The 15,892-nt window shown below is 43.4% G+C and overlaps 1 protein-coding gene across 1 annotated transcript in view; it reads left to right on the forward strand.

Annotated features, from left to right (window-relative positions):
* ADAMTS12 (ADAM metallopeptidase with thrombospondin type 1 motif 12) overlaps positions 1 to 5,100 on the forward strand; it is a 176,879-nt gene extending 171,779 nt beyond the window's left edge. The window contains 1 exon segment of the mRNA XM_019473630.1: positions 2,054 to 5,100. Within this exon segment, the coding sequence (XP_019329175.1) occupies positions 2,054 to 2,289 (236 nt within the window). The 3' untranslated portion in view covers positions 2,290 to 5,100.
* Positions 5,101 to 15,892: the final 10,792 nt, after the last annotated feature.

Raw genomic sequence — 15,892 nt, forward strand, 5'->3', positions numbered from 1 at the left:
CAATGTATCAGCTTGTTGTGAATACTACAGGCTCAGTAATTATAGGTCAGCCTAACCTGCTACTGCTCAGCTGCGCTGTTGGTAGAATCATGTTGTCAGGTTCTCCAGCCCTACTGGCCCTGATGGGGAATGCAGTTCTCTGAGCCTGCATCCCTAATTTATGATGCCACAACTAAATGAATAGGTCTGCTTGTATTGACCTGTTTTAGGTAACTCACAGGCTGCCTTGAGGGCTGTGGAAAGACATGTTGCGAGTCCAAACAGATGCCATTTCTTAAGACAGATACCCCTATGGGAACTTCAAATTCTGGACTGGGAGTGCAAGCAAGCAAAGTGAGACAGACACTGTAAGAAAAATCTGACTGGCAGTGAACCCAGATACAATCTTGGCACTATGAATTCGGTGTCCCACAGGGTGACGCTGTCTCCAAAATGAAGAGGTGGAGAGAAGTCCTCTTGTGACTCAGGGTGTCCTGTACCTCTCTCCTTCAAGGGCCCAGGAGCCCAGTTGTGTAGATGGTAATAGCCCAGAAAAGAAGTGGCAGGGGAGGGAGGAAGCTTACGGAAGGGTATCTTTATCTGTAGTCTGTGTACTTGCAGTATCCAGCAGGTACCCTCAGGTAAGAACAGCAACAGCTCAGAGTCCTTCTGGAAGAGCCTTCAAAGGCCTTTTGGAGGAGGATTCTTCCCTCTCACAAGTCAAAAGCACAGGTCGAATCTGGCAACGAGACAAGAGGTTGACTCCTGAGAGCAGGGCAGATCTGGCATACACTTGAAAGTGATGCATCACTCCTCCTGCTGTTCAAAGATCTTTAGCACATGTTTTGCCCTAGGGTTGAATTGGTCTGCTTATCTCCTGTCCCTCTCATGTTCAGAAAGACAGACTCAGATAAATACTACCTACACAGATTAGTAATAGTTATTTCTGTGAATAAAATCTCAAGGGGCCAGTAAAACATAAGAAATGCCCTACTGGGTAGACCAGTGGTCCACGCAGCCCAATATTGTGTCTCCAGCAACGGCATTAGAGGATGCTACTTAGGGAGAATACAGGAGTTTAGTCCTTTCCTGTGATTCATTTCCACGGTATTCCTCCAGCACTCCCAACTGGCATTTTAGAGCTATTAAAGGCACCCCTTTCAGTGCCTTTTAGTTTAAATTTATGGAACTTTTTCTATGAATATGTTGCATCCCTTTTTGACCCTGCAATGCTGTCTGCTTCCACCCTCTCCTGTGGCAGCAAGTTCCAGAGGTTCACAGCCTGCTGTGAAAAGAAGTTCTTTTATCTGTTTTAAACTACCTTTATAGTTCCATTGAGTTTCCCTAGTTCCAGTGTTGAGGGATTTGCTGAACAACAGCCTTGCAGTCAGCTAATCCACCACCTTCCTGCTTTTGCAAACCTTGACTCTCCCCCTAGCCATCTCTTCTCGCAGCTGAGGTCCCCCATTTTGTAATATCTAACTAAATCTGACACATCTCATTTTATTAAAGCTACCACATACCTATCAGCACCATAATACATACAGTACCAGTCCCTGGCTTATTTTGGTGCTGCAGAAATTGAAGCATTGTCAAGCTGAACATATAGTTGCACGTGCCTTGTCTACACTCTTCTGCCTGCCCTGCATGGCTCTGCAGCACACTGCCAGCCCATTGCGCTTGTCTTAAATGCACTATTACAAGAACGTGAAAGTACCAGACTCACAAATCATTGTTGCTAGACTTTCTCTGGTACTTCTTAAAAGCAGAAACATTAAAGTGAAAAACATAGATCAGCTATGTCTGCTGCAAAAGTAAGGCCTCGCTGAATGGTAATAAGAGAGCTGTATTTTCCAAGACAGAAGGTCGTGTGAAGTTTAACAGGACCTCTTCACTTAAAAGTCCTAAAATTTCAGGGGGATCAAGCTGACCCATAATACAAAGGAAGAGAAAGCCATCATAAATAAGAGCCTTAACAGGCATGACTGTCTGGCATAAAGCAGTTTAAAATTCTAGAAATACAGATAATTTGTCAGCAAAATATAGCTAATTCTTCTCATCTTCTCCACCATAGGACTACCCTGCAGCAAAGACCAACTGTCAGTTCGCTTCTGCCAGAGGCTGAAAGGCATTGGCAAGTGCTTGCTGCCGTCAATACAGACTCAGTGCTGCTTCACGTGTAGCCAGCCCCGAATTCGTAACAAAGCAAGATACTGGGATCAGCGAGTCCTCAAACGACAAAATTACACTAAATCTAGAAGAAAATCACCTCAAAACCAAGAAAACAACAACCAAGCTTCTTGGCACTAGCTGTTTTTTATCTAGTTGTTTTGAGTAGGGCTTGTGTTTACAGGTTTTATGCTCCTTTTTTTTTTTCTGAACCATCCAACATAAATGGAAATCTGTGATCAAAACTGGGAAAACACATCCCTTAGGGTTATCAGTCCTGTTTTACTGCTTCAAATTTTTCTCTGTAATAGTCCAAAATTTGTAACACAATTTGCAATGTACCAGCAGCTAGTACTTCTTAGGCATGCATAGAGACTAGAAACAAGCTTGAAAGAATTTTTGTATTTCTTTAAATGAATATTTCACTTGTTCTGTCTTCCATCTCTTTTCTGAAACCCACTTGAAACAGCAGCACCACTTACTCAAGTGCTGAGTGAAGGTGGCCAATGGGGCAGCAGACACAGACCTGCACTGTGGGCCAGATCCCCCTGTGCTCACTCATTTTTCTGTCTTTAGGAATCAAGGTGAAGTGGCAGGGTTTTTCCAAATTGTTTGCTCACTTCATAAATTTAAAAGCAGAGTTTTATAATAACTGACTATGATATGCAGGACAAATTGAAACATTGGATTTTTCAAAAGAAAAATTGTTCATTTAGTACTTCACTGAACCTCTAAAGGATACCTCAGCAATAGCCTGTCCTGGCCAGTTTTCTTCTGCTACAAATGCCTCGCTGTAACCTGAAAACCCCACCAAATATGGGATGTTAAGTTCCCAAATATGTTTTAAGCAACATTTCTTGGTATCATGAAAGCAAAGCTGTTGGCATCTACCACCTTAACAGATGGACTGTAATTCACAGCAATATTCAGCGATAGAGCTATCATTTAATCCAGTATCTCCTAGTAGAGTGTAAGCCCACATCCACAAGAGTACTTTATCACCTCACTCACAGCAAACTTTTCCCCCAGTGCAAATCCTTGATCATAGTGAGGCTGAGGGCACCTGGGACAGGAGTCCGAAACCCAGAGTATCTGTGTAGCTCTGGGCCTCAGGCATTAGGAGAACACTAGTCAAATAGCATATCTGTTTTGCTATTGAAGAAAATGGCAGAACAAACTTTAGGGAGACCAGATTGGACACTTTGAAGCAAAGCTGGGCATTTTCTAAAGAGCTGGACAGAGTCTGACATTTAGATTCCTTTGAAATTCAGTAGGATTTGGACACCTTGGTTCTTCACACTCTTTTGAAAATCGCAGATTTACTCCCTAGCTACCTGACAATTTGAGATTGTAAAACAGAGAAATGTCATATTTTATGCAGTGTAGAGTGAGACACATAGCCATGAATCCAAGTGTCACTACGCTTACAGAGCTATGACTAGCAATAGGCCTATTTCTAGACAGACTTTTATGAAAGTTAATAGAAATATTTGGGCCTGGCTATAATGTATTAATCTAATGATGGCCACAAGTCTAATTGTCCTTTTTCATAGGTTTGTGACCTTTGGCTAAGGGCTCACTTCTTCACTTGAAGTCTCTGGGAGTTCAGGTTATGCAGCATGGTAAGGTTAGATTTATTAACTTCTGTGATGGCAATATAACCCCAGTTATAGGTGCTGATAAAACTTAAAATCCACTGTTAAAAATATGGTGCTAGTATAACAGATGTGGGGGATGACTTACAATGGTGCATGCACATGCATGTGTGTACATAGCATACATGCAGATACTCGTAAAATAATACCTGTCTATGGTGTTGCTGGCCAATGCCAGACATAATGCTTTTTAAGTTTCACAGTGTGCTTATGTCCTTCTGAGGTCCTGAATGGCTACTGACCTTTTGAGCAATAGAAATCTGGGCAGTTCTTATTCCACTGGACACAGAAATATTGAATCATATGAAGGAGTGGAGGTGTCCCATCTGATTCAGGAAGCATTTGGGCAGGGCTTGGCCTCAGGCTGCATTGTGTAGAGCAGAGCCTGTACTGCTACATCCAAGGCAGTTCTCTGATGGCCAAACAACCTAGACTGGTGGACAGTGCAGATGCTTCTGATGTTCCCAGAAGCATCCTGTAGGATTTGGGCAGGACAAAGTTAGATTCACTTCAGAGTCAGACTCTTCTATGCTCAGAGGTACCTGCAACGTTTTATCCACAGAGGTCAGCAGAAGTGGGCCATCAGGTATGTAAGCTAATAAGAAAGGGGCTGACTGAGTGGATATAGTGCAGGTGGGAGGAAAAGTGCCTGGGGGGCTTGTCCCTTCCGGTGCTCCTTATGGCTAGTGAGGAGTAAAGCCATTTCTGGCTTCATTGTTTTCTTCAGGGAGCTGTAATTTCATTTGAAAAGCATAAAAGTGAATAAATTATATTATGGACATTAATCAAAATAATCTTTCTACCCAGGGAAGCACAGTCACCGCTGTGCTTAAACGCGATGCGATGCATTGAGTGCATCACTCTCCCAGCTTAAAACTTTAGGGAAAAGACTGTGACAACAACATGAACTGTTCTAATAGAGCAGTGCCACTGCTGTATTTTACATAGGTTCTTACATGGCACTCATCAGCCTAGTATGTCCTCTGTGCTAATAATATGTGCAGTCACCTCTGCCACCCATTTAGCAAGATTCCTTTCTTATGACATATCTCTTTTTAAGTAAAGGTGGATTTATGATCCTAACCCAGATGGTCACTATTCTTAAAACTGAATAGAGTGTTAAGTGCAGAGGCATAATATCATTATATTATCATATTAGCCTGAGACACGTCAGCTTCAACAGGTTGCTCAGGAAAAAATGTGTATTTGGCACATTCACTGCTTGTTCTAACATTTCAAGGTTTAAAAAGCAAACTACGATGACATATTTGTTTCAAGCTTCAATAAATGGCATTGCTTATGTCTCATGTCTCTGGTATTTTGTGTTTCCAGTGCAAGAAGATTCATAAGACAGAATTCCAAGGAAAAAAAGATACCTTAGAAGGTATCTTTTCTATTCCAGGGGAATCCTTATCATTGAAGTATTCTGATACTTGATACTCCAACATAAAAGAGATCATTAAAAAGGGTGAGGGAAAAAGTAGCGGAATAAAGCATGGTGCTAAGTAAAAATACACATTAATAGGCTTAGTTATTTCCTATGAAATAGATGACATCTTACCACTTCTAGTCCAAGCAGATGTGCCTTAACTCCTTGGCAGCAGATGTGTGCATGTCTATTGTGAGATGCATTTGTTTTCCTGAACAGTTGCATACAATATGATCATGCCCACTCCCCCACTACTCCCCAGAATCTTTTCAATACTCAAGTTTTGCAAGTACTGCTGATGCTGATGCCCAGAAAACTTAATCGGACTAACCCTGTTCCTTGACATGCAGCCCAGGAGCACAGGCATTGCAGTTAGGCATCCATGCTTGGGTAGAGAGCACCATCAGTTTGCACTCAGTTACCAAACTCCACCCATGCATCCATCCATGGGTTCAGCCTCATAACACCCTATGAAGTTGCAGGCAGATGCTCCTTCTTGCTTCACAAAGTAAGTGTGGATCTCCAGCCAACAGGGGCAGCATCCTGCACAGGTGCTCTAAGGGAGAGGAATGAATTGAATTGAGAAATGAGTTGAAGCTCTCTCCACTTTGCAAAGGCTCTTTAGGCATTCACTGTATAATCTGCTGCACAACACACAGCCTGACGAGCAGTTCCTGCTGTCTGCTGCACTATGTGGCATGGCTTGCTGCACTTCTTTGGCCTGGCCAGCCATGCAGCACCCACCAAAGGAACTGCCTTTTGGCTGCCTAGCATCAGCTTGAAATGAAATCAGCATGCAGGGAAAACATTGTGCTTGTGGCTCTAGTGATTCCCTCCATGATTTTAGTAGAAATAGAATGTGGGTGGATTTGAGCAATCAGTTGTCCGTCTTCCCCATGACTGCGTCTGTCAGTCAGTGGCTTTACCAGTATTATAGAAACACATGAGAAGTGTTTGATATTGCCCATGCTTAAGTAGAATTAAGTGTACGTAATGTAGATGTAGGCATCCAGGGATAGCTACAGGGAGAAGTTATCTACTACATTTCATAAGTAACCACTGACTGATTGTCTGCTAATTATTATATATGCAACCTCCATCTGTCCATTCTACAAGTTGGTTTAGGGCACTCTGAGATCCAGGACACTGCTCAGGAAGACCCTGAATGTCACATATAGTGACAGCAAACTCTGCATCGCGTGTGCCTCAAACTGTCAGGTACCATCTTGCAACTCACTGACAGGAGGATGTTGGGTGTCTTCCTTCTGTAAGCCTTTCTAAGGCTGCTGGCTGCAAGGGTGAGTGTGGTCGGTGGCACCTAGTGACAGCAGCCCTGCTGTGAACCAGCTCTGGGTAAGCCAAAGGCCGGATAAGCGTCCTCACCATCAACGTGGAATAACTTATTTCTTCAGTTGGATTTCACATAGGGTCTGATCTCATACTCTGCAATCCTAGCGGGGTAGGCAGTGAGGTGTGTATAGGTGTGAGTCTCATTAGTACCTAAATGTGAAAACAGCTACTTTGTGGTATCAAGGCACAATCAGAACCAGACCTTTTCAAGAGGAGATTTCTAGGTGTGCAGGCTCTCTGCCAGCAGGAGCACACTTGCGTGATGATGGGATGAGGCGAGAGAGAAGTAGGGATTTGAGGAGTGGCGTTCCAGACAGAGGCACTTAATGCAGCAGCACTGACAGATTAATTTTGTGGATACAGAAACACAGTACATTGGAGACTTAAGAGGGAGAAATTTCAGCCCTCTTGAAGTGAATGTCCTAGATGTCCTTGTTTTCAGTGGGTTATCGTGTTCCCCTGGAGAACAGGACTTAGTGGCAGACACCTCTCTCTTCACTGGACTGACTAATCCAACTGTGTTTACGGGGACTCATTCTGCTACAGAATGGTGATTAGTAAGAAACCTGGTTTATTGCTGCTGCCCAGCACTGAAGTCTCCCCAGCCCTTACACCTGCAGGTGGTAGGATATGGGGAGCTCACATAAGAATATTGCTTATTTCTGTGACTGATTGATACCAACCTCCTCCTTTCTCTTAATGAACAAATGCAGGTATCTCCAGCACATCCACAGGAACAAAACCTGGGATATGTTAGCCAAGGAGTACAAGTCTCTCCTACAGACATGGTGGTTGCAGCAGTAAGAGCCAGGAGGACGAGCAATAACTACAGTACCCTCAGAGTGGCCAACCATCTTCTGTAAGCTGAGGTGCCTGGGTTTTGGGAGGAATCTGTGGTGACTGTGTGAAAACCAGGAAGTTGTTAAGTATCTGGGCTGCTATCGGATGCCTACTTGAAAGACACAATCAAATCAAAAAGAAAATTTATTAAGGTTCTTAAGGGCTTCTGCTAGTTCACTGTTACCATTATGAGTCACTAGGTGTAGCTTTTACTAAATCAAAGTTAAAGATGTGGAACAGAGGAAAATAGTTACTTGGAGGGACTGGGTGTTTTGGGGAGGCCGTCTTTTGCTAGACCTCTGGAGTTATGTCTATCTCTGTCATGTTACAAGCAGGTGAGAAGACGGTCCTCAGCAGCCGTCTGTTCTCCACTGGACCCAGTGACTCAGTGGCTTTGGCTGGGGGCTGAGACATGACGTATCCCTTCTCCTTATATTGACTGCGGAGAACAGTACTTTTGGGGCTCATGAAGGCTAATGAGTCAAAGAGGCCTGCCCCAAGCCTGGTCCGTGAGAGCTGCAGACTGAATTCCCTTCAGAATTGAAAGGGAAGGGGTTGAGCCCAGCTTCCTAATTAATAGGCCAATACAGTGCCCAAGGCACTGAGCAAAGGACACGGTGTAAGAGTCAGCTCTTACTGTGCCATAAAGGCAGAACAGAAACCCTGAATTCCCTCTTGTTTAGCATGAAGTCTCAATAAATGAAAGAAGGGGGGAACCTTGGATTTTAAGACCTTAAGGGTTGTCTTGGATTTGAGTAAATACTATCTGCTAGCAAAAAAAGAACTCTGTGTAGAGGCTGGGGGAAGCTGGAAGCAAGAACAGGCTGCATGTGGGGTCAAGCCAGTTCTTTGCAAATTAGAAGGGGAGTCCCAGGCAGGTTAAGGTCACTGTACATGCGAGCTTTTCAAGGCAGCGCGTGGCTTTACTGCAGCAGTAATCCTTGGGATGTGAACAGCCGCCCAGTGCTGCCCTCTCGTAATGCCACATCTGTGGTCCTGCTTGCCGGACTGCCTGGGCAAAGGGCACTGCTGTTTACTGTAGTGCTGGTGTTAGGGAAAATTCCCACTGGGAACGTTGGCATGCTGGAGCGATGGCAAACGTGGCGTTAATGGGAAACCACCAAAAGGAAAGCTCCAGCGTGAGGGAATCTGATTAATGAACTAGCAGAGAGGGAATGCTTTATTACAAACCCATGAGGACTCTCTGTGAACTGGAGTGTAGTGAATTTTCAAGCTCCCCACACGCTTATTTACACAGATGGTAGTCATGGAGAGGCTATGTTTTCTGTCTATTCTCCTGCATCTGTTATCTGTTTCATACAATAGCTGAACTAATGAAGCTTGAGATTAAATTACCTCTTATCTACTATGTTCGCTTCGAAGTATATTATGTGGTTGTTTGGCTCTGGAAGTAAAAATATGTTGTCATGTTATAATATATGGAAGTCTGATTCAGACTCATAACAAACAGTGCTGGCTTATAAAACTACTGTCCTTTGCTGTGATGCCTACTATCTGAAAGCTAACTGAATGGCATTTTTCTCCAGAGGAAAACTGCAAATTCTTTTCTATGTGTCCCTGTCCCTAGTCCTGGCCTTCATGGGACACAGCCCTGGCTCTGGTAGTCAAAGCAAGTCACTGGAATAACTTACGCACTGAAAGACCAGTGAGATTCTGCCCCCAGCTAAAAGCAGGCTGCGCCAGACCCTGCACCCAGCAGCTGTGGACCTAGATGAAAAGTGACTGACTTTACTCCTCCTGCCCATCTGATGAGATGTTGAGCCCAGGTGGTCTTGGCTTCACAGCCGTGTCAAATTTTATTGCATCTGAGCCGAGGAGAGGCCATGAGCATCCTCAGGCTCCAGCATGATGCAGGAGTTTGCTTACAGCAGATGCCCCCCTTGTTAGCAAGTGCTCCCTGTATGTGACCTGGAAGCTGACGGTTCCCTGTTGCTCCCAGGTCACTTCATTTCTATTCATCCCTATCTTTAGGCAAGGAGGCAGAGGGGATGTTGCAGCAGCCAGACCCTGTTAATGGGAGCAGAAATGGGTCTCGGTAATTATTGTAGTTACACGTTCAGCTAACTTGATTTTGGCTGAAGCTTCCTGCTGGCTCCTGCTCCCCTCCCACAAGGGACACAGTCTGATTGACAAGGGTACCCTCGTTTATATGGGGACCCTGCTGGGAGCAGGCAGTGCTGGCATAAAACCCGTTCAAGGATGCTGAGGCTTTTGATCTGCTGCTCCTTTGCCTCTTCGACACCCACTCAGGCTCAGCTTCAGTCCGCTTGACCTGCATTCACCCTCTGAATAGAAAAAATGTCTTTCACCCCTTGTTGGACTCACGGTATCCAAAAGAGTGGTGAGATGGGGAACACAAAAACATTCTCTGCCGAGCTCAACAAATCCTTTGAGCAACCCATGTCTCTGGGTTCACTGACTGCTGTTGTTACAAGGATGTGAGGAGGCAAAAAGTGTCCACTAATACAAAGGAAGCTTTGTCCAAGGAGCTTTTATCCTGCTGCTGTGACTGCCATGGCCATGACCCTTACTGGGTCTGAAACTGCAGAAAGGTAATCAAGACTGGAGTTGAAATTTTCCATCTGCTACAGCCAGTCACCCTTGCCCTAGGTGCAGAATGAGTTTGTCTGTGTAAATGTGAAGTTTTTGTTAAGCGGCAATAGGGACAAACTGCTAGAAAGTTTAGTTGCTGAAAAGTGGAGTGTCGGAGTGTTTGAAAGCTTTTGCACATTAAGTCAGGTTCCGTGAGAAATCATGAATGATGTCAAAACTGATAATTTTGATATTTCTGAAATGAAATGTTTCTGTTGGGGAACGTAGGTGGGTGCTGTTCACAGGACAGAAACTGTATTGGATGGTTTGTCCATCAGCTGCCATTTGCTTGGAGTTCGCATTTGGATTAGGTACCTAGCTGCAAATTGGTGTGAGTGCCGTTAGTGCAGGTATGTGCAGGATGTCAGAGTAGTCCCTTTCCAGTCTTTCGTCTTGATAGAATTTTCCACTATATAGTGCCAATTATGGCAGCACAGACAGTATAATGTGATATTTAGTGCTGTCAGCTGAGAGCAAGGAGCAGTCCCCTCTCCAGCACACAGGGAAACATCTCAGTTTCATCTTGACCCTAGATGATCTTTTTTTTTTTTTTAATAAATAATCAGTCATCTGAGGAAGAAACAGTTACCCAGAAAAGCTATTTATTTTCTGGTGGCCAGACACATTGTGCTGGTTTTATACAGGAAATCTGCTAAGCACAAAGCTGAAAGTTGTTGGTTTCACTGGGTGTGTTTTACTAGCTGATGGCCAAGGCAAGTTGATGCTGAATTGGCCCAGTAAGCAATTACCGAAAGTCCCCAAACAGATTTATAGGGTATGTCTGACTGACTCCCATTGTTTCTGCACACACAGGGCTGTCATGTGCTTGAGTCTGAAGACCTTTTACAGGGGAAACAATAAAATAAGTCTCTGAGGAAAGAACATTGCGTATCCTCTACAATAGCTCATGCCACCTCTCCCTCTCGGATGGGAGTTGCCTGCTGAGATGAAAATGTGCTGTATATGGAGCACAAAATCCACTGTAGATTAGAGCTACACAGGCAGTGGGTTTCTTTCTCCTCTTTCATCATCTTTATTTATTGTTTTCCTTTACATTTGGTGAATGACTTTAAATATTTAGCCCTAAATTAGTGAATTAAGGTTGCTAGAAAGAGGACTGTTGCATCCTTAACAGTACTTGTTCTGACCAAAGGAAAAGTATGTTCTTAATTTGAGCTATGCGGAGGTTGTGTCCCAGTGAAATCAAGACATCTTGTTTGCTCATGAGTTGGGCTGCTAGGATGACTGAAACTCCCGATTAACCTCATGTTTCATTACTACACATTTTCAAGCTTTTTGCCTTTTGCCAGCTGCAATTTTTGTACCTTCTGCTTCCACCCTCAGGACTGTGCTTTTTCTTTCAGTGCCAGGAATAGGTGCAGCCTCCATTAGAAATCTATTCCACAGAGAGGTGCTTGCGAACTTTGGTCAAATCACCTCCCTTAAATGAAATAAGTACACTGAGTTTCTTCAGTTATTCCAAGGCGTATTTCATGGACTTCAATTTTTTCTGTTCTGTTTTTGAACCCTTAAAATTTTCACTTTGAAGTGCAGACACATAAACTTGCTACAGTATTGCAAATCTGGTCTTGTTACTGCACGCAGCATTGGTATTCTGTTACTTTTTCAGGGTCAAATTCTATGTATTACAGCTCTAGCATTAGGTTATAAACATAAACTCAGTTGGTAGTTTGCCATTACTATGCTGCTATTTTCCAATGTCATGAACTTCAGCAAACAGCCCCCCTCATATATATCACGTCTCATCTTTGCCTTTAGTTTTTCTTCCTTTATGAAAGCAGATCTTTAAATTCCACTGACTTCAGCAAGTGACCCAGTTCACCCTATCTAACCAATCTCCCTCATTTACTGTCTTGCCAATTTTTGTGTCATCTGCAAATATTCTCAGCACTGATTTCCTGTTTTCTTCCAGATCACCAATACAGATATTTAATAGCAGGAATATCTCTCTACAGGAATTAAAGTGTTTGGTTGATGTTTCCCTTGTATATTATTTTTATGATGAATTCTGAATGTGCTTGTGCTTAACATAGTGGTAGTTTATACAAACAAAATATTGCATGGGGCAAAATGAATTTTTTCACAGATATCTTTTGTCCAGTCCAACCAAGCCCGTTGTCTGATGGAGGGAAGCTATGTTAGGGTTGTGGTTTACTGAAGTTTCAACCTCAAGACACACTCAAAACATGCTCAACAACAGCTTTGAAATGTCTTTGATCTCAGCTTTGTCAGCATAACCATTGAGATACCTTTGGGTCAGCTGGCCGGTTGCCATCTTAAACATCAAAATGGGAAGAAAGCAAAATAAGAGACTTGTAGAGGAGATCTATTGCATGACATGCTTCTCTGTTGCCTTTTGACACTTCTAATTATGCATTTGAAATCATAGGAATTTTGAAAACTTAAGCAGCTGCTGTTCCAACCAGCTGCAGACCAGCACATGGGAACAGCGAGACTCTGGGAATTTGTTACAGCAGAGGAAAAACTTCATCTGGCTTCTCTTTACACTAATGGCTGATATGCTGACTGTAAAGCTTCAACTTAGAGATGTTCCTAGGACATCCCCTGAAGCTGTCTGCCAGGAACGTGCAGGCCTAGTGTTTACAGCTGGATAAAGCCTGGATATGAAAGCACCTGAACTCTATAGAGCGAGGATGGCACTGATGTGTGCCGTCACACATGGCAGAGGTTACACACCTTGTTTCTGTAGACCGTGCGCTGAGACACAGCCGCAAAAACCCTATTGCTTCTGATGTGTGGCAGCAGCAACAGGGACCACCAGGGAGTTGTGTGTGCTTGCAGCTTTTCTGGATCCAGGCAGGAGCACTGTCTCCTTGCAGAGCCCAGGCTGAGCATCCTTTTAGCACATCTGAGGGGGTTATGATGTGGGAGATCCTGATTTTGAAAGTCTTCCTGAGCCAATACTTCTATGTGCCTGAAGATTTGATCAGCAGGGAAGCCTGCAATGGGAGATGCTGTGCTCCAGGCTCATGTTGGAAAAGGTGCATCCCAATCCCAGGCTGCCACCTTGGTGCACAGAGGCATTAATCCAGAGCCTTCTTCCTCTTCCCCAGGGGCCATTAGCTGGCCATGGCTCCTGCAGAGTAAAATCAAATCAAGGAAGGAAGGCTGGCAAGGGAGCTGGCTGTCCTTATCACTGCCTTAATTGAGCAAATAATCCTAAAGATCTCTATAGGTGAAGCCAGGAACAGCTGCTTTTGATCTAGGGAGACTAGTCTAGATCAGTAACAGCTTAGAAGGGAAAATATATTGTTTTATAAGCAGATCCAGCTACTGCTAGTTTGGAGGAGAAAGAAGGCAACTTGGAATGCTGGAAATTTGTGAGAGGAGGCAGGTGACAGTGACCTTGTTACAAATCCAGGTGCTCTTTGGACCTGCTCGCCTAGTACTGGGCTGTGATCCCTCCGGATGGATCCCAAAAGCACAACCATAAGCTTGTGGTCAGGCAAAACATCCACAGACAACTCCAAAGCAGTGGTAGCTATTGATGACTGATAAAATGAAGTCAAAATGTGTCCGATTTTCATAAGAGAAGGAATTTCATTATCTCCGTGAAGGACTTGCCACTTCCCCCTTGTGCCACCACTGTATAAGCTTGTGAAGAAGGAATAATTTGCTTCTGAATTGACAATTTGGGGAATGCTTGTCTTCAATGATCTGAGCTCACTCTTTGTTTAGCCATTTTATGACTGAAAATGCCACCTTCAATATGAAATAATACCAGGTATTATTTCAAATGTCAATGGTATCTAGCTTATAAAATAACAGCTGACCTCTGAATCTTTAGACAGTTCAGAACTGGAGCTGGTCGGGAGTTTTTTCATGGATAAAAAGAGACTTTACTGAAGATATTTTGTTCAACTGTGGGAAGCTCAGAATTCATTTTAAAAAATGACATATTTTAGAATAAATGACATCTTATTAGACAAAGTAATGTTTTTTTTCCATAGAAAAAAAAAAGAATATTGCCATAGCTAACATCTTCCTTTCAAAGTGAAGTCTTGGCAAAGTTGTAGTTCTCAGTGGAAAGCTGACAAGCAATCAAAACCTTGACCTGTGCCTATTTGTTTGACCCTGTGTGCGGTCCTAGCAACTACTGAGAAATAAGACTTAACATGTTTCTGAAATGATAGTGTTAACTCCGATGTCCTGTCTAATTTCCTTTCTGTGCCTACATTTCCCCCCCCATAAAGATTGGAGGAATACTGCATGGTAACTGATGAGCTGTGCTATCATTCATCATTGTTGTTCACTGTTAAATAGCCTTTACATGCTATATGTTTTACGGCACTGGATGTTATTTATTAACATATGCAACTTCAAATCATGATACTTATGAAATTGCTATCTCTGAGATCTGAAGAGTCCTAAAATGATGCACTAGTCATACAATTTGAAGAGGCAGCTGAATAAACCTGAACAGCAATTCATAAGATTTTCACCAGCAGAAGCTTGCGCTTTCCCATTTTTTTAAATGAGAAACAGAACTATAATTTCTTTACAACGTATTTTTTCTTGAAATTTAATCCATGTTCACAAAATCTCTACCTCAAATAACAAGTCATACAATTTTGAAGAGGCAGCTGAATAAACCTGAACAGCAATTCATAAGATTTTCACCAGCAGAAGCTTGCGCTTTCCCCATTTTTTTAAATGAGAAACAGAACTATAATTTCTTTACAACGTATTTTTTCTTGAAATTCAATCCATGTTCACAAAAAGGCTTTGCAAAGCTTTGGATAATTTTGAGTGAAGCTTCAGGTGTTCAGCTAAGTATCCCTTGGATGAGATTTGCATGACTCTAAGATCCCAATTTGAAAACTGTTCTGATAACAGTGCAGGGCTTTTTTCTGACAAACATCTGTGTGTGCATCCTTTTACAATATCCTTTTCAGTCTCCAGCTTGACTCTTCTAGCCACCTGCTGCTGACTCTATTTCCATCACATCTGAAGCAATGTGTGTGATTTCTCCCTAAAAGACTTCCTACCTCACCTTTGCGGCCCTTATGGAACTCCCTCCCCTATGTGTCTCTTCTACTGGGGAGCCCAGCACTGGACGCAGCACTCCAGATGTATCTCACCAGGCTGAGCAGAGGGGAAGGATCACCTCCCTTGATCTGCTAGCAATGCGCTGCCTAATGCAGCCCAGGATGCTGTTGGCTGCCTTTGCTGCAAGGGCACATTGCTGGCTCATGTTCACCTTGCCCACCAGGATCCCCAGACTGCTTTCCAGTCGATTGACCCCCAGCCTGTACTCGTGCTGGGGGTTATCTGCCCCCAGGTGCAGAATTCTGCATTTCCAGCAAAAAGGCTGTCAAAAGCAAGTACGGACTAGAAACATATTCAGCAAGCTCAGCCCTTTACAGAGTGTAGGTAACCAAAACAAATACTGTCTTGTCTCTCTTGAGGGAATTCAATCCTCAATCTTCTCACTCCGCATTTACAAAAGGGTAACTGAGAGCCAAATGTTATTTGCAGCTGAGATGGAGAAAAGAAAACCAGCCTGTCTTGCACTTCGTATCTGAGGATGAAAACTATTGGGCTGCAGTTCTTTAATGAGATTTGTTTTTATGAAAGTCTTGTGTGCTGTTATGATAGCAGGTAATCCTTGCTGAGGGTTGTGATGCTGCCCTTCCCGCCCAGCACCTCCCCTCCACCAGCTCTTCCCGCTTCCTGAGCAGCAATGGTTCTTGTCAAGTATAAATGCATTTTTTATGATGCTACAGAAATCCAACAATAATAAAGAACTGTGGAGAGAAAAATCTCTCCACGTCCATCATGAAGACTGAAAACTATTTGAGGGAGGGAAAAAGTA

Source organism: Aptenodytes forsteri, unplaced genomic scaffold (genome assembly GCF_000699145.1).
Source record: "Aptenodytes forsteri isolate BGI_AS27 unplaced genomic scaffold, ASM69914v1 Scaffold120, whole genome shotgun sequence".
NCBI classification, from domain to species: domain Eukaryota; kingdom Metazoa; phylum Chordata; class Aves; order Sphenisciformes; family Spheniscidae; genus Aptenodytes; species Aptenodytes forsteri.